This window comes from Drosophila subobscura, chromosome A, assembly GCF_008121235.1.
Source record: "Drosophila subobscura isolate 14011-0131.10 chromosome A, UCBerk_Dsub_1.0, whole genome shotgun sequence".
Taxonomy (NCBI): Eukaryota; Metazoa; Arthropoda; class Insecta; order Diptera; family Drosophilidae; genus Drosophila; species Drosophila subobscura.
This window is the reverse complement of record NC_048530.1, coordinates 18,981,781-18,993,915: the sequence shown is the minus strand read 5'-3', so window position 1 is coordinate 18,993,915 and position 12,135 is coordinate 18,981,781. Positions and strand designations below refer to the sequence as shown.

The window sequence follows — 12,135 nt, the reverse complement described above, 5'->3', positions numbered from 1 at the left end:
CGGCGCGGACGATGCCTCCAAGGCAATTGGCAAAGCCAAAGATGTCCGCAGATGTCAACGACTTTTTACTTAACAAATTTTGGTTCTGTGGCAGTTGCTGTCGCCATGGCTGTCGCTCCAGTAACATCGCCACGCTGTGGTATTAAGTCGATATTTTCGCAACGTTTTTCCTGCTGTGATTTTCGTTGGTATAAACACAAAATATTTGGAAAATGAGAAGATATATTTCGCTTTCTTTTTGAGGGTCTGATGGTATATTGAATCGATAAATGCGCGGTCACACTGACTACAACTGACATTTGCCGCGAACGCCGCTTTTAATTTTGTGTTTGTTAAAATTGCTAATTTGTTGAACAAAATGTCCCTTACTGCGTGAATTCCAGTTTGTGAATTCCAGTTTGTTGTGCAAAGATCCAAGGTAGATATGGTGCAGTACCCACCTTCGATATTTATATAATTTACTATTTACTTGCAGTATAATGAGCAATTCATAATCTGCCACACAAAAGTGCTGCTGAGCCGGTCACCCGCTTTGGCAAGAAATCGTATAACTATCACTGCGTGACGCCTGCCAAGTGGAATTTGATTGAGAGTGGCTTGCGGAACCTGCTCGATATGATGAGGGAGCAGCCTGTTCGGAAATTGCATGCGGAATTCCGCAGTGGTCACATCCGAGTCCAAGTGGGCTCCACCGAATATGAGGATTCATATTCAGATGATCATTTGCCAGGTATGACCCCATTGAAAGATGATTTGTATCTCAATATGCAGCTGGAATATATTGACGATATGGACAGCTCCAGCTCCAGCTCCAGCTTCAGCTCCACCTCCAGCTTCAGCAGTCCAGAAGCCTCAACAACCGAAAGGTGTGTGAATTACATACAAAACTCCACACGTGACGTGCACTCATTTCTTACAGCGACCCAGTAAGAATAAAAAAGAAACCGAAACTAATGGTAATGATTCCCGACCAAAATGCAAAAGTGCACAGCGCCGGTCCCTCTACGACCAAAGTCTCTTCGACATCAGAATTTAAGTAAGTCTATCTAAAAGTAGAATCAATTTGTGCCATAAATTAACGTTTTAATAAACTCGCAGAAATTCCAACTCATTCGATTCGGATGCACAGCCACCATCGGGACAGGGTCCATCTGCGCTAGAGAGAGTTCCGCGTAAGGTGGTAATTCTGTAAGCTTTGGATAAATCTTGTTTCATGCACTTGCCAACAGCTAATTGATTGTTTTATCTCACAGTCGAATGGATCGAATGGAGAAAGATGTATTGAAGACAATCTCGACGAACAAAAGCCGCCTGGATCAATTCTTTAACGATAATCACATACAAAGAACTGACCACTTTATGGGCCTCTCTCGTTTAATCATGCTTCATTTGTTCAAGCGAGTCATAACGGGAAATATGTTTCTAAAATTGGAAAATACGTATAGCACCACCACTGTTAGTGGCACTGTAAGTGACTTTTTGTACTAATATCTGAACTGAATAACATTTCGATTTACAGCATCATTCATCGCCAATGATCCACGCTCTAGTGAAATTGTGGACTGTCCGTCTCTTTATGGATACATTCGACTTTCGTACTGAGGAGGAGGCAGTGCAACAGATCAAGGACCAAACATGCACATACATGAACGCCATAAATAACGTGCATCTAGAACCAGATGTACAAGAATTAGAGGATAAACCTCTTTAACCTTGTTCCACCCGAAAAGTAGCTGTGGAGATGGCTGATCAATTTAGTGAGAAGCTACTCGTCGTTAAGGGGAGGCAGCAACATTACTCGTCATTCACACTACAAGGCCTAGTCCAGTTAACATTCTCGGGCATACTTTCATTTATGTATAATATTAATACTGGGGTACTATCTACGAGGAAAATCTTTAGACTGCTAGTGGGCTTTGGTTATCGCCAAAAAATAAACCAAAACTGCAAATAACATTGCCAAAGAACAAACCAAAAATATTTAATTAAAACAATTAGTGGAGCCGGTTAAAAGGTGTGAAGATCGGTCCAGGGGTCCTTGCCATGTTGTCGAGCCAAGTATGATTTTGTCCTGTTGAGATATTACCATATCGTCGACATATCGTCGTCCCACATAGTCTCTGTGCTCATCAGATAGCTTATTAGAGGGCCCATTAGAAGACACAAGAAAAGCACGACGATGCAATGCCATAGTTTTAACCATGGCCAGGATTCCAATCGGGCACTAAAAATCATTTCGTGTGCATTTTGTATGTTCATTTTGGTTGGCATCTCAAACCGAACTCCAAAATGACTGTAGACCTTTTTGGTATTTACGCTAGTGGTGAAGTTACTGGAGCGACAGCCATGGCGACAGCAACTGCCACAGCAATAAAATTTTTTAGGTAAAAAGTCGTTAACAATGGGATTTTGTGTTGCATCGAATATCCAACGCTTGGCATCATCCATGAGGACATCTTTGGCTTTGCCAACGGTCTTGAAGGCATCTTCCGCGCCGCTGCCCTTATTCTTGTCGGGATGTAACAGCCGGGCCAAACGCTTATAAGCCGCTTTGATCTGCACTTTGGTGGCATTCTGCGGCACTTCCAAAATTGCATAGTAGTTTTCTCCACACAATTGTACTCTACGCAATACCTCCTCCATTTTTCTTTCGCAAAATAAATCTAAAAAAATTTCTAAAATTTCGGTTGGTTTAGCTCGTATTATACGAGTTTTAACTATGGATCTAGACTTAGTTGCTGACTGATTTTACCAGGCAATATGATGATTTGCTTGTTTGTACGATATATGTTGACAGTTGTAGACGAATATGTCATGGACCATGGTAACTACAATTGACCTTTATTTATAGCACTAATAACATATTTTTCGAGACTTCGGCAGCATAGCGAGATCTCAGGTGACAGTGTCATTTCTTTGCACCTTTCAGTCCAGTATTTGTTTGAATCATTTACCCTCAATTTCTCGATCATTGCCAATCGGTGTACTTTTGTGAGCGTTAGAAAAATTGAAAACAAAACAAAAATGATCAAATATTTATGTAATGTATTATTTAATTTAATTTTTATATATTAAATGCAATATAGCAATTGATTGATTTTTGCTGATATACGCCTGCTGAGGCTACATTTGAGATTGCACGACAATTACTCAGTACCTACTCATGCATACATATATGTATTTATAATAAAAGGACAAATACGAGTAATCGTCTACAATTTATTAGTCAATTATCATCTAAAGTGATAGAACACTTCGGACAAATTTAATCAAGATTGAAATTAAATTGGTCAATTATATTACCTATATAGTATGTACTTGTGTATCACTTTGCAACTCATAAAACTATTTGCCATATCATTTGTTTCTTCAAAAAAGTCAAGGGAAGAAAACTTCTGATGCAAATCCGTTGACTTCAACCGATTTGCGGCCATTTATAAATGAAGTTTTATTTAAATAATGTTAACAATTAATAAAATAAATCAAAGATACCAAAAATATAGACATGCAACTGAAAGAGGCAGTAAGTACATACATATGTATGTACATATGTAAAATGTATCTGCAATATAGATTCTACATACATATAATGTATATTCGAAAAATCTTAATCAGCTACTTATGCATAAGTACTGTACAATGTATATATTTTTAATCTCATTCGCAATTGCTAAATATAATGCGGAATAAATGTGATAAGAAAAAATCCGCTGCATCAGCAGTCGCGAACATATAAAAACATCGCCTTCGATTCGTCTCAATCAGTTCAATAAAATCGCGATGCTGGCTCTGTACACCGTTCTTTTGGGCCTCTCGGTCCTTTCTAAACTAACTCAGAATGTTAATGGAGACTGCTCAATGGAAATAAACGATCCTGCCCCTCTAATCTTGACAAGTTTCGGATCGAAGCACCTTTTGTCGGCTGCCCCCGGGCAATTGTTACGGGAAAACTACGAATCGGTGCAGATGTATTGTGCAGGAGGGTTCACTGGGAGGTTTGACGGAGGCTATCATAATCCACAATTCAACTTTGAGGACTCAACTAAAAATTTTTCTTGCCATTCGGACGTTTTTCGGGAGAATATTGAAAATGGAATGCGCGTACAAAGTGTTAAATGCAGGGGAACGATGGTTTCCCAAATGTTTGAGAGTCGTAAAAGCCTACCAGACTGCGGAGACCACATGACCCTTGTGGTGGGCCAGGACTTCGGGGCCATTGGATCCATCAAGAGTGCTGGGATTTGCTATGACATTGTTGGATCTGAGCTCAAGTATGTCAGCTACACGGCATGTCCGTCAAAGAACAGGATTATTGAGAAGATGCAACCGGGAGAGTTGAATGGCCTGGGACTGGATATTAACGTGGCATACACTAAAAGTCTTTTCAAGGCCGTAAGGTGGGCATGAATAACATCAGATTTATGCATTTGAGATGCCAATGCGAACTTTTTTCCAGTCCGACGGCAATTGGCGCATACTTGGAGCACGACAAGCAACTCAAGCAGCTGCTGGGCGGAGTTACGTTCGAGCACACCAGCCTGGTGCAGGATGAGGCTATCAGGAGCCAGTTGGCCGGCTATGAGGATATGCTCAGTGTCGTTTGGCTGCGCACCCTGCGCACCGGCAACTGGCGGAACTGGCACTATGCCCTGCATGCGGCCAGCGAGCCAGCCGGTTCCAAGTTCGACATTCGGCTGGGTGTCTCTGGTCAAGTTGCTTTGCCGCAGATGGGTGGGTGCAATGCCAGCCGCGTTCTCAGCATCGATTTGGACAACGGCAGCACGCTGTCAGTGCCCGCACACATCTGGGCCCATGTGCGGGACCTGCACCCGACTGGCAAGCCGCAGGACGAGTTCGTCGTCATCGGCCACAACTCCCCGTTTGTAAGTCGAAGCAGGGACCGGCATCTGTCCCAAAACTAACGCCTATCGCTTCTCGATCTTTGCCGCAGTTCAAGGGCGAACAGATGAGCGACTTCTGTCCCACCATGTGCGACCAGGTGGTTTGGATGAAGAATAGTCTGTTCGGCAGTCTGCTCGACTATCCCGCGTATGGCTTGGTCCAATGCTGCCGCGTCCAGGATGTGGCCCACAAGTTGGATAACTTTCCCGGAGGACCCTTCGGTGGTGTTGTTGCCTCCTCCACTGCCATACCCCCCCCTGGGGAATCCGGCAGTGTTGCGTCGGCCTAATCTCAAAAAAGAGATGCCGAACTAATTCCAGTTCCACCTGGAGCATACATCAAATATTCAATTCAAAAAATGTAATCCAAGTACGCTTACATATATTCGAATATTCGCATTTTTAAAAGCTGTTCTAGATTATGGGTTGGTTTAAATCTAAGGTCGAGAAGTGTCGATACACTTTCGTAGTATCACTAAGCAAACAACTCATAGAGTGGTCAGAGCGACCTAAAACTGGCTGCCTAATCAGTATAGTGGATCGGCTCCCATTGGCTTCGGCTCTTGGTGAGAGAGCCTTCGGCTGAGAGAATTTGGCGTTGGCTCTCTTGAACATTGAACCCAAAGCGACTCTCGCAAAAACAAAGTTTTGTTTCGTCTTCAAGTCTGCTTCGCAATTTCATGTGTGCGGTGACACATACATATGTACATACATACATGATGGCAATGCGTGTATCCATTCTCGACTTCAATTTTTAGCGTTTGAGCAGACGTTTGGCATTTTTCTGTTGTTCTGAGATCACATACCCTTTTTTTCAAACTTGCGACTTTATGAAGCAGCTTGCCCCAAATAAAAATAAATTGATTTTGTGTATCCCCTCTATGCTCACATATTTCTTAAATACATTTAGGACGAAAGGGATAAACGGTTATAAACATCTAAATATGTATACATATAACAACAATTGACTTGGCGTTGCAAATATTTTCCATTAGAGTATTCAGCGTACACTGTGTGAATAAACATACATAGATAGACACACACGAGACTGCGAAAGCGACTTGAAAAGATAAACAAATAAATTCTTTTTTTTTTTTTCGGCACAGCTGCCATGACTCCACTTATAACTCTGTTTATTCACACAGTGTACGCTGAATACTCTAATGGAAAATATTTGCAACGCCAAGTCAATTGTTGTTATATGTATACATATTTAGATTTTTATAACCGTTTATCCCTTTCGTCCTAAATGTACTTAAGAAATATATGAGCATAGAGGGGATACACAAAATCAATTTATTTTTATTTGGGGCAAGCTGCTTCATAAAGTCGCAAGTTTGAAAGAAAGGGTATGTGATCTCAGAACAACAGAAAAATGCCAAACGTCTCGTCAAACGCTAAAAATTGAAGTCGAGAATGGATACACGCATTGCCATCATGTATGTATGTACATATTTATGTGTCACCGCACACATGAAATTGCGCTAAAAATTGAAGTCGAGAATGGATACACGCATTGCCATCATGTATGTATGTACATATGTATGTGTCACCGCACACATGAAATTGCGAAGCAGACTTGAAGACGAAACAAAACTTTGTTTTTGCGAGAGTCGCTTTGGGTTCAATGTTCAAGAGAGCCAACGCCAAATTCTCTCAGCCGAAGGCTCTCTCACCAAGAGCCGAAGCCAATGGGAGCCGATCCACTATACTGATTAGGCAGCCAGTTTTAGGTCGCTCTGACCACTCTATGAGTTGTTTGCTTAGTGGTAGTATGCACTCGTAATTACATATGTACATACATATATACATTTGTACATATGTACAGTTGCGAAAAAAATAATAGCACCACTACAACACATTTTGTTCTTGGACAAAAAAAAAGCAATTACTTTTGCGATTTTTTTAAATTTTTAGTTTTTTCATATAGTTGAGTATTCCCCATTAACAAACAAAGTGTTGCCTTTCTTCAAAATTCTGTCTTTATATATTTTTTTTTAACTTTAAGAAAAAATACCACGAATATGGCGAAAAAAATAATAGCACCGTTAGCACTATTTTAAGTGAATATCCGTAATTTCGCGGAATTTACTTTGTATAAACCACGTATTTATTAGTTTTAACTAATATTTCATTGTTTCTAACATAAAAGCTAATAATATTCATTACAATAATACGTGGAAAGCTCTGAAATGCGAAAAAGCGCGACCCTTGCAAAAAATTTATGTTTGACGTAAAAACTTCCAGAGAATTTTGTCAATTGGTAGGCAGTTTCAATAAAATGATTAAAAACGCCTTAAACTATGAAGAAAAGTGTTAAACACGTGGATGAAAACGATCTATGATCCCTTTTAGGGTCAAAAGGCTGATTCGCGAGAGCAAGAAGGTTCCCTTCAAGCCTGCTATTGAGCTTAAAAAAAGAGCTTAAAATAAAAGCGACGGGCTAGAAAGTTTGGAAATATCTTACACAATATAGCCTAAAAGCCTGCTGCCCAAAAAAAATCGCACTTTTAAACGCCAGACAAATTACTAAGCACATGATGTTTGCAAGGGAGCATGCCAATTGGACATCCCTATAATGGCGCATAAATTTTAATATCAGATGAGTAAAAAGTGTTTTATTTACTGAAAAGGGATCTCGATCATACTTAAGACGTTCAAGGAACACCAGTACACCAAAGAAAACCATTAAAAATAAAAGGTTGAATTTAATGGTATGGGCCTGCTTCTCTTACTATGAAGTAGGGCCAATACATTGACTATAAACCATCATGGATCAGCACGTGTCCTTGAATTTCATGGAGACAGTAATGCTACCCTTTGCAGAATACGAAATTCCACTCGTATGGGTCTTTCAAACGGAAAATAGCCCCAGCATGAAAGCAAAGGAATGGTTCGGGGCCAACACTGAACGTGTTAAAGTGGCCTGCACAGTCGCCTGACATAAAACCGATCGAAAATCTGTGGTCCGACGTCCAGAAGGCAGTTGCTGATTCCAAACCAACCACTGTCGGATCACTTTGAGAACAAATTTAAGAGACCTGGTCCAAAGCTCCCCAAAAGCTATGCCTGGACTTAGTGGATTCCATGCCAAGACGCTGCGCAGCTGATGTTGCCAAAATAGGCCACTGAACTAAATCTTGAATGATAAATATTGATTTAGAATTAATAGTTCAAAAGTGTTAACTAAGAAATTCGTTACTTGTTGGTCATTTTTTAAATTTTAAATCCATTTTTCAAAAGTGGTGCTATTATTTTTTTCGCCTAATTTTACGAGTTTCACTAAAGTTCCTTAAATAACTTAAAAGCCTTACAAAAAAGGTGCTTTTTTTTGTTGTTCCCAGATTTTTAAGAGTCTTCCCTTTCTAAAAATGTGCTTAAAGTTTCCTTAAAGTTAAAAATGTGAGTTGGGCAACTATTTGAAAATTGCTTGTGGTGGTGGTGCTATTATTTTTTTCACAGCTGTATGTATTTGCACTCTATGTACATGGGTAGATTAAGAAGGTGACGATCAATGCGAGACTGACTGGACCGACGCGTCTGTCCGAATTGAGCGTTGCCCATGCAGAACATCTTAGAGAGAGCGAGTAACGGTGATAAGAGAGAGCAAGAGGAAATTATAACAGGTGGTGATTCACGCAACGCGCTGCGCTCTCTTGTCGTGCCTTTTGCTCGTACAAGTGCAATTACAACAGTAAACTACGCTGTGATGTGAGATCTCTCGAACGAGAGATAAAGCGAGAGAGAAACAGCTTGAAAGCTGTAACTGCAGAAACGAAGAAGAGGGGCCAAAGAGGCGAGAGAACGGCCGCCGAGCAGAGCGCGAGAGAAAAAGCTTGAAAGCTGGAACTGCAGAAACGAAGAAGAGGGGCCAAAGAGGCGAGAGAACGGCTGCCGCTCTTATTTAAAGTTGGCTGTTGAAATGTATGTATGAATGTACATATGTATGTACATGCGAGTAGAACAAAAAGGATGGTGTAAGTTTGGTTGCTGCACCTACTCCAGTATCAGGCTGCGCAGCCCGACACCGAAGTTCAATTTCATTGAGTTGAGTTTGCGAATATTAAAAATGTTAGTGAGAGCTGCAAGCCACAATGGTTACTCGTAAGTATAAACAAACATTCGAGTATATTCGTGTGTTTATGAATACAATACTGCTGGCACTGTGGACCCTTTATTGGCACTTCCCTGCCCAGACGCCGCAAAGGCCAGGAGCATTAACACGGACCCCCCAGACACTCCCATGAATGGAGTGGGACAGGCAAAAGGAATTTCTTGATTAAGTTATAGGAATGTTGGAATTTTGCTGGCGACCCGGGCAAAGAGCAGAAATGTCAGCGGGCATGGAAATGCCGTTTTATCCTCGTCTTTGACATTTTCCACAATGCTGTGCGGCGTGCCTTCATGTCCATGCGCGTGTGTGTGTGTCTGTGTGCGAGTGTGTGAACTCAACAAAGGACACCACTGATTAATGCCAATTTTTGGTTGGATATTTTGCATGAATTATTCAACTAAAAAACAAAGCAACAAACAATTCCCACAATGCGCAATCGGTCCCCAAGGCTCGATCTCCAGTGGCATAACCGCGCTCGAGGTCTCCGCCTGCCCTCGCTCCCCAGCCAGAAATATCTTGCCGGATTCCATCCCGTATGCCCAAATAGCGTTTAAGCCGCATTAAACAACTTAATACTTACGCAGCCAGCGCCAGACACAAAAGCACTTTCTGTTTTATGTATGTACAAATGTTCAATGTACATGCATTGGCTCTCAGACCCAATAAGAATCATCATCCGTTTTTCCATTATGATCAGCTTTCAGATCAGAATTGTGTGCAAATTTGTTGGAATTTGTCGATCAATGACGCCTCAGGGATATGCGAAACATGGTGGAGAGTTGCTGGAGTCGTGTTTTTGGATTACTTTTATGTCTGAAAACTGTAAACAAGTCCTTCCTTTCAATACCTATTTGGCAGCATTGGTCACTCCACAACCCAGCAACCCAGCAACCCTAGCGCTTTCCTACCTTTTCCTTTACTTATTTGTTAATGCAATGATACGAAATGTCGGGCTTATGTCTCTCTCATACCGAATCCAAACATTGAAGAACTGGATTACCTGAGTGGCATCTATAGAGTCAGTAATTTTGTACAAGTCCGATTCGAGAATCTTCGAAACTCTTCATCACATCAACCGCTTGTTGTTGTAATTCACCTTTTCTCATCTTCTATCTTGTTGTTTTATTTCAAATTTTATTTTCTTCCTAATGCCAAAATACTTATGCGGAAAATCCTTCATAAAAGGGAATGAAATTACCGCATAATCGGTGCTGAGCTTTCGCTTCTGCAGCTGCAGAGAAAAAAATAATAATAATATAATATATATAATACAAAATATATTTATTTCCATAAATATTTATTTCGAAATATATGTCTTTCAGCATATGAATGCTAAAGAAAAAGCAACTAAAGTTGTGGACTGTGAAACATTTATGTTGAAAAATAATTTTTCTTGTTCTTGGATGAATAATAATGAAGATCCAAGAAGAATTCATTTCGCACAATAGTTTGATTTAACGATCGATTCAAGTGAGTAAAATATAATTCTTCTTTTTAAATATTTTTATATATTTAAGTTTAATTCATTGTTATCTTTTGGTCATATTTTGATCAGAGTATAACTTTCTTTTAGCTATCTTTTTGTATATCATCGCCAAAAACCTATCTGATGTTTTGCTCAGTGTTAAATTGGGGAAAAATCAACCGCCACCAAAAGAAATTTGAATCTGTGTATAAATTTAATTTCCATTTTTTTCCTTCCTTGCTTTTTTTTTTGTTTTTACGCCACGCCATGCTGCCCCCTTTCCACTGTTCTAAAAGCAGTACGAAAATGTCACATAATCAAATTTTTAAACGCGAGCGATTTAAGAGTTGCCACGTGCTTGAGTCGCGTGGGGGCTTTTGAGGGGGCGAAGAGTGTCTTTCTGTGCAAGGTGTGCTTACAGAAGGTAAGGAGCTGCCGACAGTGACATCAAATTCTTCGTGCGAAACTTACGATGGAAGATATCTTCATATAATGGATAAAAGGCATCACGAAATACAAATATTTTTCTTTTCAAATTAAATTTGCGGACAGTTTGTGCACCAATGTTTACTGTTTAGATATGAAATATATATTTTTCTTGACTAGTTCTAGTTCTTGTTTTCTAGTAAACTAACTAAAGTTTCCTTTCTACACAGGTACACGCACCATGGGGCTCTCGGAAGAGCGCTCCTGCCTCACCTTACATGTAAAAATTTTACACATCTCACTTTTTTTCTGTTGCCTGTGGATGACTGTCGTTGCTGTTGCGGTCTGAGGCAGTGGCAGATGTGTTGCTGTTCCTTGCGATGACATATGAAATATTAACAAGTGCCGCGCTGCTCCCACGAATATTTCCAATGCATGGCAGCATGGAATATGTGTGTGTGTGTGTGTAAGTTCTTGAGTGTGTGGGGTGGGTGGCAGCGGGCAGCACGGGAAGATTAGGCAAGTCGCGCAATTTGCCATCAAGCGTAAAAACAAATTTGCTTTAACGAGTCGTGGCCAGAGCAGACCTGGCGGACGTGAAGGGTCGTCCGTTCATGCTGTCGCCTGTCGCCGGTTTTTCTGCGTCTCTCTGTCTCTCTGTCTGTCTGTCTCTCTGTTTGTATATAAATTAGAACACATCAAAAGTTTGTGACATTAAATTTTGTTTCTTCTTCTCCTTTTCCCCAACAAACACACTCACACACATACACTCATGCGATTGGGCCACAGATAAATGTTTTAGCAAAATGAGTAAATGGCGGTGGGAGGTGGAGGGAGGTGCGATGACAGTAATGATGGTACGCGAAGCATACTTGCCCCCAGCAGCCCAAAAATGCTCAGACCTCGAACCTGTACCACAACATCATGGAGCCTGTCGGAGTGAAGTCGAAGGGCGGGGGCCTGGCGGTTGATTAAATGTGCTTGTGTATGGCTGTGTGTGTGTGCGCGAGCGTGAAAATGCAATGACAACGACCCGAAATGGCGATTACGCAGACACACACCAACAAACAAACGCACACGTATGCCATTACGTTACGTTACGCATCCACATCCTCATCCACATCCACACCGCGTTTATGTCGTCCAACCGCTTGACTTTTTCACAGTCACGAAATTTGCCTTTTGCCCTTGCCCGTGCCCTTGCCCTTACCTTTGCTCTTGCTGCCGCA

General features: G+C 41.0%; 1 protein-coding gene across 1 annotated transcript; it reads left to right on the top strand.

The window, feature by feature from the left end:
- Window positions 1-3,765: 3,765 nt before the first annotated feature.
- LOC117903636 lies at window positions 3,766-5,301 on the top strand. Its single transcript, XM_034815910.1, has 3 exons — window positions 3,766-4,397; window positions 4,457-4,883; window positions 4,952-5,301. Exons 1-3 carry the CDS (start codon window positions 3,781-3,783, stop codon window positions 5,189-5,191), a joined length of 1,284 nt encoding a protein of 427 aa, XP_034671801.1. The 5' UTR covers window positions 3,766-3,780; the 3' UTR covers window positions 5,192-5,301.
- The last annotated feature ends 6,834 nt before the right edge of the window (window positions 5,302-12,135 follow it).

Coding starts and splice junctions, on each gene's coding strand:
- LOC117903636 (XM_034815910.1), top strand. CDS start 3,781: ATGCTGGCTCTGTACACCGTTCTTTTGGGCCTCTCGGTCCTTTCTAAA. Junction 4,398..4,456: donor AGTCTTTTCAAGGCCGTAAG/GTGGGCATGAAT, acceptor ACTTTTTTCCAG/TCCGACGGCAATTGGCGCAT. Junction 4,884..4,951: donor TCGGCCACAACTCCCCGTTT/GTAAGTCGAAGC, acceptor TCTTTGCCGCAG/TTCAAGGGCGAACAGATGAG.